The 17314-nt window shown below is 52.9% G+C and overlaps 1 protein-coding gene across 1 annotated transcript in view; it reads left to right on the top strand.

Moving 5' to 3' along the window:
* The window catches only part of PRICKLE3 (prickle planar cell polarity protein 3), a 217252-nt gene that overhangs the window by 74513 nt on the left and 125425 nt on the right, over window positions 1-17314 (top strand). Inside the window, exon 2 of the mRNA XM_085629883.1 lies at window positions 11099-11184. Within this exon, the coding sequence (XP_085486009.1) occupies window positions 11099-11184 (86 nt within the window). The remainder of the gene's footprint in view (window positions 1-11098; window positions 11185-17314) is intronic.

Raw genomic sequence — 17314 nt, 5'->3', positions numbered from 1 at the left:
TTTCTGGCCAAAGATGAGAAACGACGTCCTCAACCACTGCCGGTCCTGCCCCACGTGCCAGGCCAGCGGGAAGAGCGGCCGCAAACTCAAAGCACCTCTGCAACCCTTCCCAGTTGTCACCACCCCGTTCGAGAGGGTGGGAATAGACATTGTGGGGCCCCTGGACCCCCGTACAGCACAAGGACATCGGTTCATCCTGGTACTGGTGGACCACGCCACCCGCTACCCCGAGGCTGTGCCCCTGCGAACTGTAACCGCCCCGGTGGTCGGCCGGGCCTTAATGGGGATCTTCTCCCGGGTGGGCTTCCCCCGAGAAGTCGTCAGCGACAGAGGCACAAACTTTATTTCGAAGTACATGAAGTCCCTCTGGCAACAATGCGGGGTCACCTACCGATTCACGACCCCCTATCACCCTCAAGGAAACGGACTAGTCGAGCGGTTCAACCGCACGCTCAAGGGAATGATTGGGGGATTGGAAGAGCCCCTCCGTCGCCAGTGGGATGTACTACTTCCGTGCCTCCTCTTCGCCTATCGAGAAGTTCCCCAGAAGTCCCTCGGCTTTAGCCCTTTCGAACTCTTGTACGGGCACCCTGTGCGAGGGCCCCTCAGCCTAGTCAAAGAAGGTTGGGAGATGGCCCCCCTAAAGACCCCTCCAGACGTCTGCAAGTACCTCCTGACCCTACGCAATCAGACCAGGCGATTCAGAGAAATGGCGAAAGCGAACCTTGAGGCCAGTCAGGAGGACATGAAAAAATGGTACGATCAAAATGCCTCCTCCATCGAATTCGAACCTGGCCAACAAGTGTGGGTGATGTCCCCCACCGAACCATGTGCCTTGCAGGACAAGTGGACGGGGCCCTTCAAAGTGGTCGAACGCAAGAGCCCCGTCACCTATCTCATCGATATGGAATCTCCACGGAACCCCCTCCGGGTCCTCCACACCAACAGACTCAAACCCCACTTTGTGCGCTCGGAGCTCAGCCTCCTGATGGCTACAGACAGTGGAGCGGAAGAAGACTCCGAGCCTCTCCCTGATCTCCTGAAGACTCGTGAGAAAGATGGTTCCGTGGACGGGGTCCGGCTCTCCGATGCCCTCACCCCGGAACAGCGCCAAGGCTGCCGGGACCTCCTGCTGCAGTTTACTACCTTGTTTTCCCTCACCCCAGGGGTCACCCCCTGGTGCTTGCACGACGTGGACACTGGGGACAGTCCCCCTATCAGACACCGGGCGTACCGCGTACCAGATCGGGTACGGGCCTGCATCCAAGAGGAGGTATCAAAGATGCTCACGCTCGGGGTCATCGAGCCCTCGGACAGCCCCTGGGCCAGCCCGGCCGTGCTGGTCCCCAAAGCTGCTGCCCCCGGCACCACTCCTGAGCTCCGATTCTGCGTCGACTATCGGGGCTTGAATGCTGTCACCAGAACCGACGCTCATCCCATCCCCCGAGCGGATGAACTGATCGACCGCATGGGGGCTGCCCGCTACCTCAGCATCTTCGACCTGACAGCGGGCTACTGGCAGATCGGTCTCACTCCCCGGGCTCAAGAACGATCCGCCTTTTCCACCCCCGATGGCCACTACCACTTCAAAGTCATGCCATTCGGCATGAAGAATGCCCCAGCTACTTTTCAGCGACTGGTGAACCAGGTCTTGGCGGGGCTCGAGGAGTTCAGCGCCGCCTACCTGGACGATATCGCTGTGTACAGCCGCCACTGGTCCGACCACCTCCACCACCTCCGAGAGGTCCTGCAGGCCCTCCAACGGGCCGGCCTCACAATCAAGGCCAGCAAGTGCCAAATTGGTCCGGGGTCCGTGACCTATCTCGGACACCAGGTGGGAAGCGGTCTGGTGGCCCCTCTGCAACTCAAAATTGCTGCCATCCAGTCCTGGCAGCCTCCAGTCACGCAGACCGAGGTCCGAGCCTTCTTGGGGCTCACCGGCTACTACCGGCGGTTCGTGAGGGACTATGGCAGCATTGTGGGGCCCCTCACGGGACTCACATCCAAAAACCACCCGAAGGTCGTCAACTGGACCCCAGTCTGTCAAGCGGCCTTCGAGAAGCTGAAAGCCGCCATGTGCACTGCCCCTGTGCTCCAGGCCCCCGACTACAGTCGGGAATTCATCGTACAAACAGATGCCTCCGACCATGGCATCGGGGCGGTCCTCTCCCAGCTGAACTCCGAGGGACTTGACCAACCGGTGGCCTTCATCAGCAGTCGCCTCCTGGCCCGAGAACAGCGCTGGAGCACCATCGAGAGGGAGGCCTTCGCAGTGGTGTGGGCCCTCAAAAAGCTCCGGCCCTATCTCTTCGGTACCCACTTCCGGGTGCAAACAGATCATCGACCCCTGCAGTGGCTAATGCAGATGCGGGGGGAAAACCCCAAACTATTGCGTTGGTCCATCTCCCTGCAGGGGATGGACTTCACTGTGGAACATCGACCGGGCCAAGACCACGCCAACGCAGATGGCCTGTCACGCTTTTTCCGCCTCGACGAGGAGAGTCCCCAAGAGGATGGGTGACTCTCCCCGCCTTCAGCTGGGGGGGACGCATGTTGGACAGGCCACATGAAGGGCTTGCTCCCTCCCCGCATGACAGGGCCCGAGCCCCGGCCCTCCAGGTGTTACCCACAGAAACAACCCGCACCCCGTCCCCAGACGGGACTCCTGCCCCCGGACCTCTCTGTATCATGGGGCCGAACCACTACCGGCTCCCCCGCCCGGCCCGGCCGCCATCTTGGACTCTGCACCACGAGGCCGCGTGGCCTCAGCTCGACCCTAACCCTGGGCCTGGCCAGGCCCCGACATCCCGGCACCACCATCCACCCAGGAGGTGAACGGACCACTTGGCAGGTCGATGGGAGAAAGAAGTGTCGATGGCTCTCCCCCGCCAGGTGCCGATCGCCCCCCAGCTCCCCCGGGCGCTGGCTCCACCCCCCTGCTGGGTGTCTGGACTCCCTCATCCCGGACCTCCCGACCTCCAAGTGCGAGGGTCCGGACATCAAAGGGCGCCAGACCTATAACTGGGGCAGCTCCAGAGCAGGAAGGCAGTTGTATCCTGGAGTCGAGAGACACCGTGAAGAACTCATCCCTGACGGACTACTGGCGCTGCCGTAGCCCTGCCTTGCGAACTATCGTCCTGCCTGCTGGCGCTGCCGCGGCCTTCTGCATCCTCCATCCTCGTCGGGACCTGCTGGCGCTGCCGCGGACCGTTGTAACTACCACCTTCACTGGGACCTGCTGGCGCTGCCGCGGACCGTTGTAACTACCACCTTCACTGGGACCTGCTGGCGCTGCCGCGGACCGTTGTAACTACCACCTTCACCGGGACCTGCTGGCGCCGCCGCGGCCCGTCCATCTAGAACGCCGAGCTCGAGGATTGTGAGCTATCCATCATACCATCTCAGCTACCAGATTGGTAACAAGACTGTCCCGCTACCCCCTTTCCCAACCAAGAGACTAGAATCGAGGGGACCCCTGAGTCCTGACCTCCTTGTACCATTCTATCGTACCTGAAGATTGCTTATAAAGAACGTCAAAACCTTATCTTTGTGTGGTGTACATCTGTGGGGGGGGAAGTTACTCGTCTGTACGATCGCTGGAGACGGCTCTCCCCGGAGACCTCTCCCCTTGTCCTCGGCCGACCCTCCCGGTCCGTCTAACACGTAGCATGAGGCGATCCACTTCTGAAGGCATCCACCCACTCCTGGTGACCCCCCCCCCCCCAGCCCCTCAGGATCCCCATGGGTAGCAGAGGTGATAGATTTCTGAAGACCTCTTTCAGATTCTCACCAGAATCTTCTTTATTGAGACGGCCTCAGACCAGCCCCTGACTCCGCCTCTCGGCCTTTCAGCCAATCACAGTCACCCTTCATGCTGTCTGACAGCCGGAAGGTCCTATCCTCTCCCTTTGATGCTATGAGGACCCAGCTGCTTCTGCCCTCTAGGGGGTGGCTCCACACTGCCCCCTGGTGCCAGGAAGGGTGCAGCGTTCATGAGGAGCCCCCAGTCAGGGGCCTGTGGTGTCTCTGGGTTCTGCCTCCCTCCTTTCTTCCCAGGGACTCGGGCATGTGCGTTTCCCAGACAGGACCTAACCTGCCTCGCGCTGTTATTAGCCCGCATGATGCAACAGCCCCTGCTCCTTCCTGTACCAGAACATGACCCAGCCTGTCTTCCCCTGCCTCTTCTCTTGTTTCTTGGCAGGACTTGAATAGACCCATGCTGTATGTTGTGGCCAGCCATGACCTAGCCTGCTCTTGCATGTCTCTGGTTACCTGGCAGGACCTAATCCGCCTCTTGCTGGGTGATTTGAAGAGATCAGACTTGCTTACTGTTCCTGGCAGGACCCACGTGACACAAGCCCTATGTATTGTTACCTGACAGGACCTACGTGACGCAAGATGTGTGTTTTTACCTGACAGGACCTAATCCGCCTCTTGATGGGTGTTTTTTGATTTGAAGAGATCAAACTTGCCTTGTAGTGCCTACTGTTCCTGACAGGATCCACGTGACACAAGCCCTATGTGTTGTTACCCGACAGGACCCACGTGACACGAGCTCTGTGTGTTGTTACCCGAAAGGACCCGCGTGACACGAGCTCTGTGTGTTGTTACCCGACAGGATCCACGTGACACAAGCCCTATGTGTTGTTACCTGACAGGACCTACATGACACAAGCGCTGTTTGTTGCTACCTGACAGGACCCACGTGACACGACCTCTGTGTGTTGTTACCCGACAGGACCCACGTGACACGAGCTCTGTGTGTTGTTACCCGAAAGGACCCGCGTGACACGAGCTCTGTGTGTTGTTACCCGAAAGGACCCGCGTGACACGAGCTCTGTGTTGTTACCCGACAGGATCCACGTGACACAAGCCCTATGTGTTGTTACCTGACAGGACCTACATGACACAAGCGCTGTTTGTTGCTACCTGACAGGACCCACGTGACACGAGCTCTGTGTGTTGTTACCCGACAGGACCCACGTGACACGAGCTCTGTGTGTTGTTACCCGACCGGACCCACGTGACACGAGCTCTGTGTGTTATCTGACAGGAAATCGACGGCTTCATTCTGTGGGTTGTCTGAAACAAACTAACTGTTACATTCTGTGTGTTCTTGCGTGCCAGAACCTAACTGGCTTCATTCTGTATGTTGTTACGTGACAGGGCCTAGCTGGCTTTCTTCTGTGTTACTGCCTGACAGGTCCGAGCTGGCTTCATTTTGTGTGTTGTGTGACAGGACATAGCTTATTGTGTGGTGTTGCGTGACAGGACCTACCTGGCTTCTTTCTGTGTGTTGTTGCGTGACAGGGCCTAGCTGGCTTTCTTCAGTGTTATTGTGTAACAGGTCCTAGCTGGCTTCATTTTGTGTGTTACTATGTGACCGGACCTAACTGGCTTCATTCCGTGTGTTGCTGCGAGACAGGACCTAACTGGCTGTATTGTGTGTGTTGTTGCGTGACAGGACATAGCTGGCTTTATTCTGTGTTTTGTGTGACAGGACCTAGTTCACTTTATTCTGTGTGTTCTTGTGTGACAAGACCTAGCTGGCTGTATTATGGGTGTTGTTGCGTGACAGGACCTAGCTGGCTTGATTCTGTGTGTTGTTGCGTGACAGGACCTAGCTGGCTTTCTTCTGTGTTACTGTGTGACAGGACCTGGCTGGCTTTATTCTGTGCATTACTGTGTGACCGATTCCTATCCGGCTTTACTCCGTGTGTTGTTGCAGAATGGGTCTTCAAATTTACTGAACATCCTCGGAAACCCACACTATACATGCTACCGAAGATCCACAAAAATCTACTCAACCCACCCATGCGACCTATTGTGACAGGATGTGGTACCATTTTCAAACCTCTTGGTCATTATATAGACTATTTCTTACAACCTTTTGTTCAATGATGGCATTCATACATAAAAGATACGAAGGACTTCTTACAAAAACTAGAGATGGTAACGCCTACAGAAGACATGATGTTATGCACTATTGATGTTAAATCATTGTGTACCTCTATACCACATATAGCTGGCATGGAGTCAGTAGAGTGGGCTCTACTGCGTCAATCCTCACTCAGAGCGGATAAAGTTTTCATTCTTGAACTTTTACACTTCTGTCTATATCACAGCTATTTTTACTGGAACGACAGCTTCTTTTTGCAACAACAAGGAACCTCTATGGGCTTTGCCGGGGCACCGGCGTATGCCAATACTTTTATGGCCAAATTCGAATCAGATCACATATACAATGACATTGAATGGACCAGCAACTCGCTGCTATACTGCAGGTTTATTGATGATATATTAATTCTCTGGAAAAACACCCAGGAATTACTTGAAGACAAGATCAAGAACCTGAATCAAATAGATGAACTCATCCAGTTTACTCATTCAATCAACCCCACCAACATTTCTTATCTTGATGTGACCCTCACGAAAGGAAAGGGGCGGATTAAAACGGAGGTATTTAAGAAAGAAACTGATGTCAACAGTGCGCTTCATTTTCAGAGCTTTCATCCCAACAGTTTAAAACAAAATTTACCACTCTCACAATTTCTACGGATCAAAAGGATTTGTTCGAAAACAGAGGATACAGAAAAATATTCTCTACATCAACAACAGATGTATTTGAAAAGAGGATATCCTGAAGAAGTGATAGAACAAGCGAAACAACGCACTTCTAAACACACCAGAGAAAGTTTACTACAACTTCAACCTCGCAAACTGACATCACGACAAGTATTTGTTTCTAAGTATTCGACTGTCTCCGGGAAAGTGAAAAAAATCCTCACTAAACGTTGGGAAATGCTACAGAATGAACCGGATTTCAACAACATCTTCAAAGATCCACCCATGTTTGCTTACAAGCGATCTAAAAATATCAAAGAAATTATTAATACACCCACTAAGCAACGCATCACCAACTATAAAGGAATGAGCGGATGTCAGAACTGCGTCCAATGCAACAACGTCATAGCTGGGAACATACTACATCATCCACTTACAGGAGAAAAGATCAAACTTTATCACAACTCTGATTGTAACTCAAGCAGACTCGTTTACTATATCAAGTGCCCATGCGGAAAACTATATGTAGGAAAAACTTAGCGAAAAATAAAAGTGCGAATATCAGAGCATAAAAGTACAATAAGGACACAGAACAAAAACAGCAGTTTAGCCACACATTGGAATGAGGAGAAACACAGCATTGCCCAACTCAAGTTCTCTGTACTAGAAAGGGTGGTACAACCCCCAGACACAGATCTCACCAGAAGTCTTTTACAAAGAGAGACCTATTGGATCAAACGTCTTGATACCCTGATTGACAAGGGAATTAATGATAAGATAGATTACGCTTGTTATTTATGAACCTGTATTCTATTCACTGTTATTATGATGGCACTGCATGACCAGTGAACGCGGTTTCTTTTACATGTAGATGTAAACATTGCATTGGCAGTTATCAACCAACCTGGGATCCCACCCACATATATACACGTTTCCGATTAGTAACACCACACCAGTTTTTTTCCCTAGAAATACACACACTTGTATCTATTTTCTAGAATCTTTCGACCATATCTTTATTGATCTAGATTTCCTTTAGAAGTCCACATATATAATCCTTTTACCCTGTAGTATCCCATCTCAAGATGGCGACTGTTTCCAACCGCAACCCTATGTCAGTCTCTACCCTCTAACACATCGCGAGATATTCGTATTCTCGTTTGTTAACCCAGATGCTCATTTATACACATCCACCTTGGGATTTGAGTACGACGAATACCTTCGAATGGACCTTCCATCTTTTCGTTTCGCCATTACTTCGAACAGCGACCGGGAAAAGTGTTGACTCGCTATCGGTAAGATCGTGTATATGTCGCGCTAGCCATTCTCCATTTGAACTAAACTGAGATTGCGCTAAGATCCATTTTTTACTGACTGGAGTTTCTGTCTTTCAGAAAGCGTAACCCATTCTATCTTGAATCTAGTCTACACCCAAGATCAAGGTACACGTTTTATTTTACCCCGTTTTTCTCTTTATTCGCCCGTTTTTTACTTTACTCGACAGATTTATTCCCTCATCACACCTCCTCACTCTCAACTAAGTCACTTTTCTGGTGGTGGTTGTACCAGGTTTCATTTCTTCTATTGTGACCACACAAGATTTTGAAGTACAAAATAAACTATGAATGTTCATTTCCACCATACAGGCAATATGACGCTCTCGCATCATTGTAAAGTTGAAAATATTTTTTATTGTTGTTTGTCATAGAGATCGAGCCCCTGAAGAAGAGCCGTCCTGGCTCGAAATGCATTGGGCAATCGGATAAATGTATCGAATTATAATTTCTCCAATCAGAATCCACACAATGAACATTTCGGACATCCAATGAATAAAATTGAGATGAATCTGCAACAAAGCACTGACTAACTTTTTTCAGTAAATTTGAAGTCCAGATCTTTACAAGATTAATATGTACATATGTTGAAAATAACCAAGGTATTTGATACCAGAGAGCAACAGTGCGTGGAGGTTGGGTCCCATAGACCCTGAAATTGATGTGTATATTGGCATTCCTGACTGCCGCATGCCTCCTCCACAGCACGATATAAAAAAGAATAACGTTGATTGTTTCTAAATTCAAACAAAAAAAGCGAGTGCCTCTCCCACCAATATTGTTGTTGCAGAATGGGACCTGCCTGGCTTCATTTTGTGTTGTGTGACAGGCCCTAGCTCGCTTCATTCTGTGTGTTGTTGCGTGACAGGACCTAGCTGGCCTTCTTTTGTGTTACTGTGTGACAGGACCTAGCTCACTTCATTCCGTGTGCTGTTGCGTGACAGGACCTAGCTCTCTTCATTCTGTGTGTTGTTGCGTGACAGGCCCTAGCTGGCTTTCTTCTGTGTTACTGTGTGACAGGACCTAGCTCACTTCATTCCGTGTGCTGTTGCGTGACAGGACCTAGCTCTCTTCATTCTGTGTGTTGTTGCGTGACAGGCCCTAGCTGGCTTTCTTCTGTGTTACTGTGTGACAGGACCCAGCTGGGTTTCTTCTGTGTTACTGTGTGACAGGACCTAGCTGGCTTCATTCTCTGTGTTACTGTGTGACCTCACCTAACTGGCTTCATTCTGTGTGTTGTTGTGTGACCGGGCCTAGCTGGCTTCTTTGTGTGTTGTTGTTGTGTGACAGGACCTTGCTGGCTTCTTTGTGTGTGTTGTTGCGTTACACAACATAGCTGGCTTCATTCTGTGTGTTGTTGCGTGATAGACCTAGCTGGCTTAATTCTGTGTGTTGCGTGACCGAGCCTGGGTGGCTTGATTCTGTGTGTTGTTGCGTGACAGGACCTAGCTTGCTTCATTCTGTGTGTTGTGTTAAAGGGCCTAACTGGCTTCATTCTGTGTGTTGTTGTGTGACCAGGCCTAGCTGGCTTCTTTGTGTGTTGTTGTTGTGTGACAGGGCCTTGCTGGCTTCTTTGTGTGTGTTGTTGCGTTACACAACATAGCTGGCTTCATTCTGTGTGTTGTTGCGTGATAGACCTAGCTGGCTTAATTCTGTGTGTTGCGTGACCGAGCCTGGGTGGCTTGATTCTGTGTGTTGTTGCGTGACAGGACCTAGCTTGCTTCATTCTGTGTGTTGTGTTAAAGGGCCTAACTGGCTTCATTCTGTGTGTTGATGCCTGAAGAGACCTAGCTGGCTTTATTCTGTGTGTTGTTGAGTGACAGGACCTACCTGACTTAATTTTGTGTGTTGTGTGACAGGACCTAGCTGGCTGTATTCTGTGTGTTGTTGTGTGACAGGACCTAGCTGACTTTATTCTGTGTGTTGCGTGACAGGACGTAGCTGACTTTATTCTGTGTGTTGCATGACAGGACCTAGCTGGCTTCATTTTGTGTAACAGGACCTAGCTGGCTTCATTTTGTATGTTGTGTGACAGGACCTAGCTGGCTTGATTCTGTGTGTTGTTGCGTGACAGGACCTAGCTTGCTTCATTCTGTGTGTTGTGTAAAAGGGCCTAACTGGCTTCATTCTTTGTGTTGCTGCCTGAAGAGACCTAGCTTGCTTTATTCTGTGTGTTGTTGAGTGACAGGAAATACCTGACTTCATTTTGTGTGTTGTGTGACAGGACCTAGCTGGCAGTCTTATGTGTGTTGTTGCGTGACAGGACCTAGCTGGCTTTATTCTGTGTGTTGTTGTGTGAGAGGACCTAGCTGACTTTATTCTGTGTGTTGCGTGACAGGACGTAGCTGGCTTTATTCTGTGTGTTGTTGTGTGAGAGGACCTAGCTGACTTTATTCTGTGTGTTGCGTGACAGGACGTAGCTGGCTTTATTCTGTGTGTTGCGTGACAGGACCTTGCTGGCTTCATTTTGTGTTTTGTGTAACCGGACCTAGCTGGCTTCATTTTGTATGTTGTGTGACAGGACCTAACTGGCTTTATTCTGTGTGTTGTGTGAAAGGACCATAGCTGGCTTCCTTTTTTGTCTTGTTGTGTAACGACCTAGCTGGCCTTATTCTGTTTGTTGGGTGAAAGGACCATATCTGGCTTCATGTTTTGTGTTGTTGTGTAACGACCTAGCTGGCTTCATTCTGTGTGTTGCTGCCTGACAGGACTTAACTGGCTTCATGCTGCTTCTGCTCTTGTTGTCCTCACTTCTCACAGGATCTAAGTTGCTTCTGCTCTGGTTGTTCTCACAGGATCAAAGTTGCTTCTGCTCTTGTTGTTTCACAGGATCTAAGTTGCTTCTGTGCTTGTTCTCTCTTCTCACAGGATCCAAGTTGATTCTGCTCTTGTTCTCACAGGATCTAAGTTGCTTCTGCTCTTCTTCTCACAGGATCTAAGTTGATTCTGCTCTTTCTTTTCTCACAGGTTCTAAGTTGCTTCTGCTCTTTCTGTTCTGACCGGATCTAGGTTTCATTTGCTCTTGTTGTTTTGTTCTCACAGGATCTAGGTTTCTTTTGCTCTTGTTCTTTTGTTCTCACAGGATCTAGGTTTCTTTTGCGCTTGTTCTTTTGTTCTCACAGGATCTAGGTTTCTTTTGCTCTTGTTGTTTTGTTCTCACAGGATCTAAGTTGCTTCTGCTCTTTCTGTTGTTCTCACAGGTGGACGAGGAGGACGATCCTGACCGTGGACAGCCCTGTAACGCCTGTGGAGACACTTGCCCTGGCTTCTTGGCACACGGATGGAGGTGAGACCCTGCGGCGCGAGTATCAATCCTGGACATGTGTCCACAGTGCACCTCTTCACTGCCCCCTACAGCTGTCGGCCTCCACATTGAGACCTCGCAGTCACAGCCCACCTTTGTGCCACGAGCTTTGATCCCAGTGCAGGTGATGCACGTTCAAAGATCAGACTGGGAGCTCGCATTAGCGCTGGTGGTGCCCAGCACGTTAATCTTTGCCCCCCCCCCCCGCAAAAAGCTCCTTCTCCACAGGTTTCCTCACTACCAACCTCCACCCATCTCCCCATAGCCCCTCTCTCACATGCATTTTATTTGTTTTATAGCGCTACTCATACCAGTATTGGGTGTCGGGGCACTTTACATCACACACACACACTATACAGATACAATGAATCATATATGTGTAAATCAGTCTATAAGAAATGTTACGTAAGACCAGGAGGAGTACACGGTCTAAGAGTCGCATGTCATCCATACTAGTATGCAGTAGGTTTTAAGAGTGTTTGGTCTGGAGAAGCACAAACTCTGGATGTAAAACCTACCACAGTGGTTGGGGTTGGCTTTATTAATAAGAATGAATTTCTACCCAAACAAACCCCTTTTTAGGAACATTAAGATAATGGAAAAACTGGGGAAAAACATAACGTTCTAAACAGTACCATGCAGTTTGCTTGCAGCTCTGTGATGACAGTTCATAGCTCACTGTGCTATACTAGGATTGAAACTTATGAACTGCAAGAAACAAATGGATCTCTGAGACAAAAGCAGTAACCCACTGAGCTAACGAAAGAAAATACAGTTTGGTGATCCGCAGGGTACTCGTTCTGTGTTGCAGGCCCCTTAACCCTCTGGATTACTTTCTCATCAGTGGAAACTGCCACTGGGCAAAAGATCTCTCTCCAGTAAGAACATTATTCACAGGAGTTAAATTGACGTTTGTTATTATTGCCTGAAAACTGCTGGACACACAAGGGACTCTGCAGCAAGTGCTTTCCCACCGAGGTTAGTGCCAGATGCAGCTGCAGCAGTTGCACCTCCATTGAGCCGGCCCTGACTGGACCCTTTCTGGAGTATATCTAACCCTTCCAGCACTAGGATCCCTGAACCAACACAGAGTGGATGGACCCCATCCAAGACCCGAAGCACCTGTGCAGTCCCACCCTCATACACCCCGTCCAAGGCCTGAGGCACCCATGCAGTCCCACCCTCATTGACCCCATCCAACGCCCGAAGCACCCGTGCAGTCTCACCCTGCTAGACCCCATCCAAGGCCAGAATCACCCATGCAGTCTCACCATCATGGATCCCATCCAACGCCCAAAGCACCCGTGCAGTCTCACCCTCATAGACCCCATCCAAGGCCAGAAGCACCCATGCAGTCTCTCCCTCATAGACCCCATCAAACGCCCGAAGCACCCGAGCAGTCTCACCCTCATAGACCCCATCCAAGGCCAGAAGCACCTGTGCAGTTTCACCCTTATAGATCCCATCCCAGGCCAGAAGCACCCATGCAGTCTCACCCTGCTAAACCCCATCCAAGGCCAGAAGCACCCATGCAGTCTCACCATCATGGACCCCATCCAACGCCCGAAGCACCCGTGCAGTCTCACCCTCACAGACCCCACCCAAGGCCTGAAGCACCCATGCAGTCTCACCCTCATAGACCCCATCCAAGGCCAGAAGCACCTGTGCAGTTTCACCCTGCTAGACCCCATCCAACGCCCGAAGCACCCGTGCAGTTTCACCCTTATAGATCCCATCCCAGGCCAGAAGCACCCATGCAGTCTCTCCCTCATAGACACCATCCAACGCCCGAAGCACCCGAGCAGTCTCACCCTCATAGACCCCATCCAAGGCCAGAAGCACCTGTGCAGTTTCACCCTTATAGATCCCATCCCAGGCCAGAAGCACCCATGCAGTCTCACCCTGCTAAACCCCATCCAAAGCCAGAAGCACCCATGCAGTCTCACCCTGCTAAACCCCATCCAAAGCCAGAAGCACCCATGCAGTCTCACCATCATGGACCCCATCCAACGCCCGAAGCACCCGTGCAGTCTCACCCTCACAGACCCCACCCAAGGCCTGAAGCACCCATGCAGTCTTACCCTCATAGACCCCACCCAAGGCCTGAAGCACCCATGCAGTCTTACCCTCATAGACCCCATCCAAGGCTCCAAGCGCCCATGCAGTCTCCCCCTCGTAGACCCCATTCAAGGCCAGAGGCACCCATGCAGTCTCTCCCTCATAGACCCCAGCCAACGCCCGAAGCACCCGAGCAGTCTCACCCTCATAGACCCCATCCAAGGCCAGAAGCACCTGTGCAGTTTCACCCTTATAGATCCCATCCCAGGCCAGAAGCACCCATGAAGTCTCACCCTGCTAAACCCCATCCAAAGCCAGAAGCACCCATGCAGTCTCACCCTGCTAAACCCCATCCAAAGCCAGAAGCACCCATGCAGTCTCACCATCATGGACCCCATCCAACGCCCGAAGCACCCGTGCAGTCTCACCCTCACAGACCCCACCCAAGGCCTGAAGCACCCATGCAGTCTTACCCTCATAGACCCCACCCAAGGCCTGAAGCACCCATGCAGTCTTACCCTCATAGACCCCATCCAAGGCTCCAAGCACCCATGCACTCTCCCCCTCGTAGACCCCATTCAAGGCCAGAGGCACCCATGCAGTCTCTCCCTCATAGACCCCATCCAACGCCCGAAGCACCCGAGCAGTCTCACCCTCATAGACCCCATCCAAGGCCTGAAGCACCCATGCAGTCTTACCCTCATAGACCCCACCCAAGGCCTGAAGCACCCATGCAGTCTTACCCTCATAGACCCCATCCAAGGCTCCAAGCACCCATGCAGTCTCCCCCTCGTAGACCCCATTCAAGGCCAGAGGCACCCATGCAGTCTCCCCCTCATATGCTCCATCCAAGGCCTGAAGTACCCATGCAGTCTTACCCTAATAGACCCCATCCAAGGCCTGAAACACCCATGCAGTCTTACCCTCATAGACCCCCATCCAAGGCTCCAAGCACCCATGCACTCTCCCCCTCGTAGACCCCATTCAAGGCCCGAAGCACCCATGCAGTCTCACCCTCATAGACCCCATTCAAGGCCAGAGGCACCCATGCAGTCTCACCCTCATATGCTCCATCCAAGGCCTGAAGCACCCGTGCAGTCTCACCCTCATAGACTCCATCACGGGCTAGAAGCACCCATGCAGTCTCACCCTCATAGACCCCATCCAAGGCCCGAAGCACCCGTGCAGTCTCGCCCTCATAGACCCCATCCCGGGCCAGAAGCACCCGTGCAGTCTCGCCCTCATAGACTCCATCACGGGCCAGACGCACCCGTGCAGTTTCCAGTGCAGGAACCTATACAGATGTCCCAGAAAGGAGCCTCCGAGATGGAGACCGCAGCCGCTCCCGCCCAGTCCCCGGCTGTGCCCCCGGAGTCCCGCTGCTGTCGTCATTGGACGGAACCAGAGCAGAAGCCGCCGGAGTCGCGTCCTCGGTGCCCAGAGAGGAGTTGGTCATCTCGTCTGTGTGGGAGACGCACTGTCCATATGTAGCAGCCCCACAATGTGTCTTATTCACTGGTTCCCCGCAGAGGCGCCAAAGAGAGCGCCAAGAAAAGTGTCAAACTTTCTTCCCCACCGGTGCCACCTCCCAGCACCCTGCCCCCAGCTGGCGTCCTGGCTGCAGAGCTGGGGGAGGGGTGCAGACCGTGCCAACTGGTTACAAGAAGGTACTGGAAGCGCTGGGGAGGCAGAAAGAGCCCTTGGGGCAACAGTGGCGGCAAAGGTGTCCTGTAGAGATCGGTACTTTCAGTCCCACGCAGTTCAGACCAAAGTCCTTCGAGCTCCTCTGAACCCTAATCTAGCTCAGGAGTCCAGCGGCGGCTTTCCTTACAGCGCCTCGTGGCTTCCACCCCACCTAGAGGAGCTATCCGAGCCCATGCAGCTAGCACTGCGTGGCGCATACAGCGGGGTTCAGACCCCTCCCAGGGAGTACCCAGTGCATATCACGCACCGTGACCTCAAGGCGCTACATACAAGCTCTAGGAAGATGGTCGCAAGCGGCAAAGCCCCAGGGTGGGCTTCTAGGCGGTAGCTCAGCGTAGGTTTGGCTTTCTGAAATACGTAAAGTATATCTAAGCCCTCACCTGATCTTAAGCACCCCACAAGCAGACCGGCACGGGGGGCTATGTGAGCTGGGGTGTCTCATGAAGGGCAAACTCCAAGCCCCCACCTCTGGCAGTCTAGGGCAGGGGAGACAGATGGGACAGGCACTGGGGCAGGAAGGCATTTGATGGTGACTTGGGGTGTCTCTGGCAGGGCAGACTCCGCCCCCCCCCCCCCCCCCATCTCTAGCAGTCTAGGGTCATATAGTACCACATAGAACCACCCAGTATACGTAGCATCACATAGCGCACATAGTACCACACATTACCACATAGTAGCACATAGTACCACAGAATACCACATTGTACCACATAGTACCTACCACATAGTACCATATAGTAGCACACGTGCACACACAGTCCCACCATCCACTACATTCAGAGCCAGCATGGATACCCCACACCCCCAGCCCCCCCCCCCCAGAGAGCCTCCTGCAGCGGTGCTTCTCTTCCAGCCCCCCTCCAGCCCCCTGTCTGTCCCAGTCTAAGCGCAGACAGGGCGCTCTCCACGAGCACCGGTTACATTTCACAAGGTCACACTCACCTTGTGTTTTTTCCCTTTTTTAGTTGTGCGCAGCTGCGCGTCCCTCGCTCCCCCACCCCCGTTGAAGCCCTCGGGGGTGCGTGGGCGGGGAGGGGCCTTCTTTGCACCTTACCTCACCAGCTCCATCACCTTGCACCCTCCTGTGCACCCTGGCACCGGGCTCACTGGCATTCCTTGTCCGCTGCTGCCACCTGGCGGCGGAGCCTGGAACCGTCTCTGGCGCACTTCAAAGGCTCCTGTGACTTGTGCACAGGGTGGGGCCAGGGCTCAGACAAGGGTCCTCGGGTGTGGCTGAGCCCCACAGGGCGAGGTCCCCCCCCCCCACCCCCCCCCCCGCACCCCCCCCCAAGGACTGCCCTGGACACCCCCTCCCCCCAGGGAATAGAGGATGTGGGTACAGACCCTCCCCGCCGAGTCCCACAGGGCGACGTCCTCTAGTCCCCCCCCCCCCCCCCGGAATGTCCTGGACACCCCCTCCCCCCAGGGAATAGAGGATGTGAATCTGATCCGGTGCTGCTATGGCGCGGTCTGAGCAGCATCAAAGCGCTAAGATGCCAGACCCGAGGGCACGTGCACCGTCCCTGCTGCGAGCCCCTGGCTTTGGGTAGAAGCGCTGATGGATGCCACCAAGGCTTGGTAGGAAAGGGGGGTGGCCCGGGTGGGGGGATTTCAACCGAGGCGTTTTAGGGCATGGGCAAAGTGGGCAATTGCCCATGCCCCCCTTCACCTTCCAAGGGGCCCCTGAGAAATTGAACTTTATTAAAACTTAACATATAATTTAGTACTGTGTGGCATGTGGACTTGAAATAGCAGGAAATGGTTAATAAAAACCAAATGTATTCAGCATAGGGGCCCCCCAAAATGTTTTGTCCGGGCCCCCAAAATTCTTAAGATGTCACTGGATTTCAACCCTGGAACTGAGCCGTGTCGGTGTTAACACGCAGGGTAGGGTGCGGTGTCATGGACCCCAGGGGTGCACTGGGGTACACAGGAGGGGAGCCCCGCCCACCGGGGAGTGTGTAAAGGGGACCCCTGGCCATGGGCGTATGAAGCGTGGGGGGGGAGGGGTCACAATAATTCCCCCCCCCCCCCCCCCTCACTTCTGTCAGTCACAGGGCCATTGGCAGGGCAGAGCACTGCCTACAATGACCCTGCGCTTGACCTGTGACCTTTCATTTTGTTGTGCTTCAAAGCTCCCGGTTCTTGTCCCACCTCCCCTCCCCGCGGGGGTGCCTGCAGTCTGCTCCCCCACGAAGAAGGGAGAGGGGTAGTTTTTGATTGTTGCCCCCACCCTACTTCATTTGACTGTTTCACACCGCGCCTCATAAAAACAATTCGTATCAGACATGGCCTACACAACCAGCACCAATGAACACACATCTAGGGCCCCGGTGTGTCACGTGTGGCG

Source organism: Triturus cristatus, chromosome 10 (assembly GCF_964204655.1).
Source record: "Triturus cristatus chromosome 10, aTriCri1.1, whole genome shotgun sequence".
Classification (NCBI taxonomy): domain Eukaryota; kingdom Metazoa; phylum Chordata; class Amphibia; order Caudata; family Salamandridae; genus Triturus; species Triturus cristatus.
The sequence above is the reverse complement of the archived record's forward strand: the minus strand, read 5'-3'. Positions and strand labels throughout refer to the sequence as shown.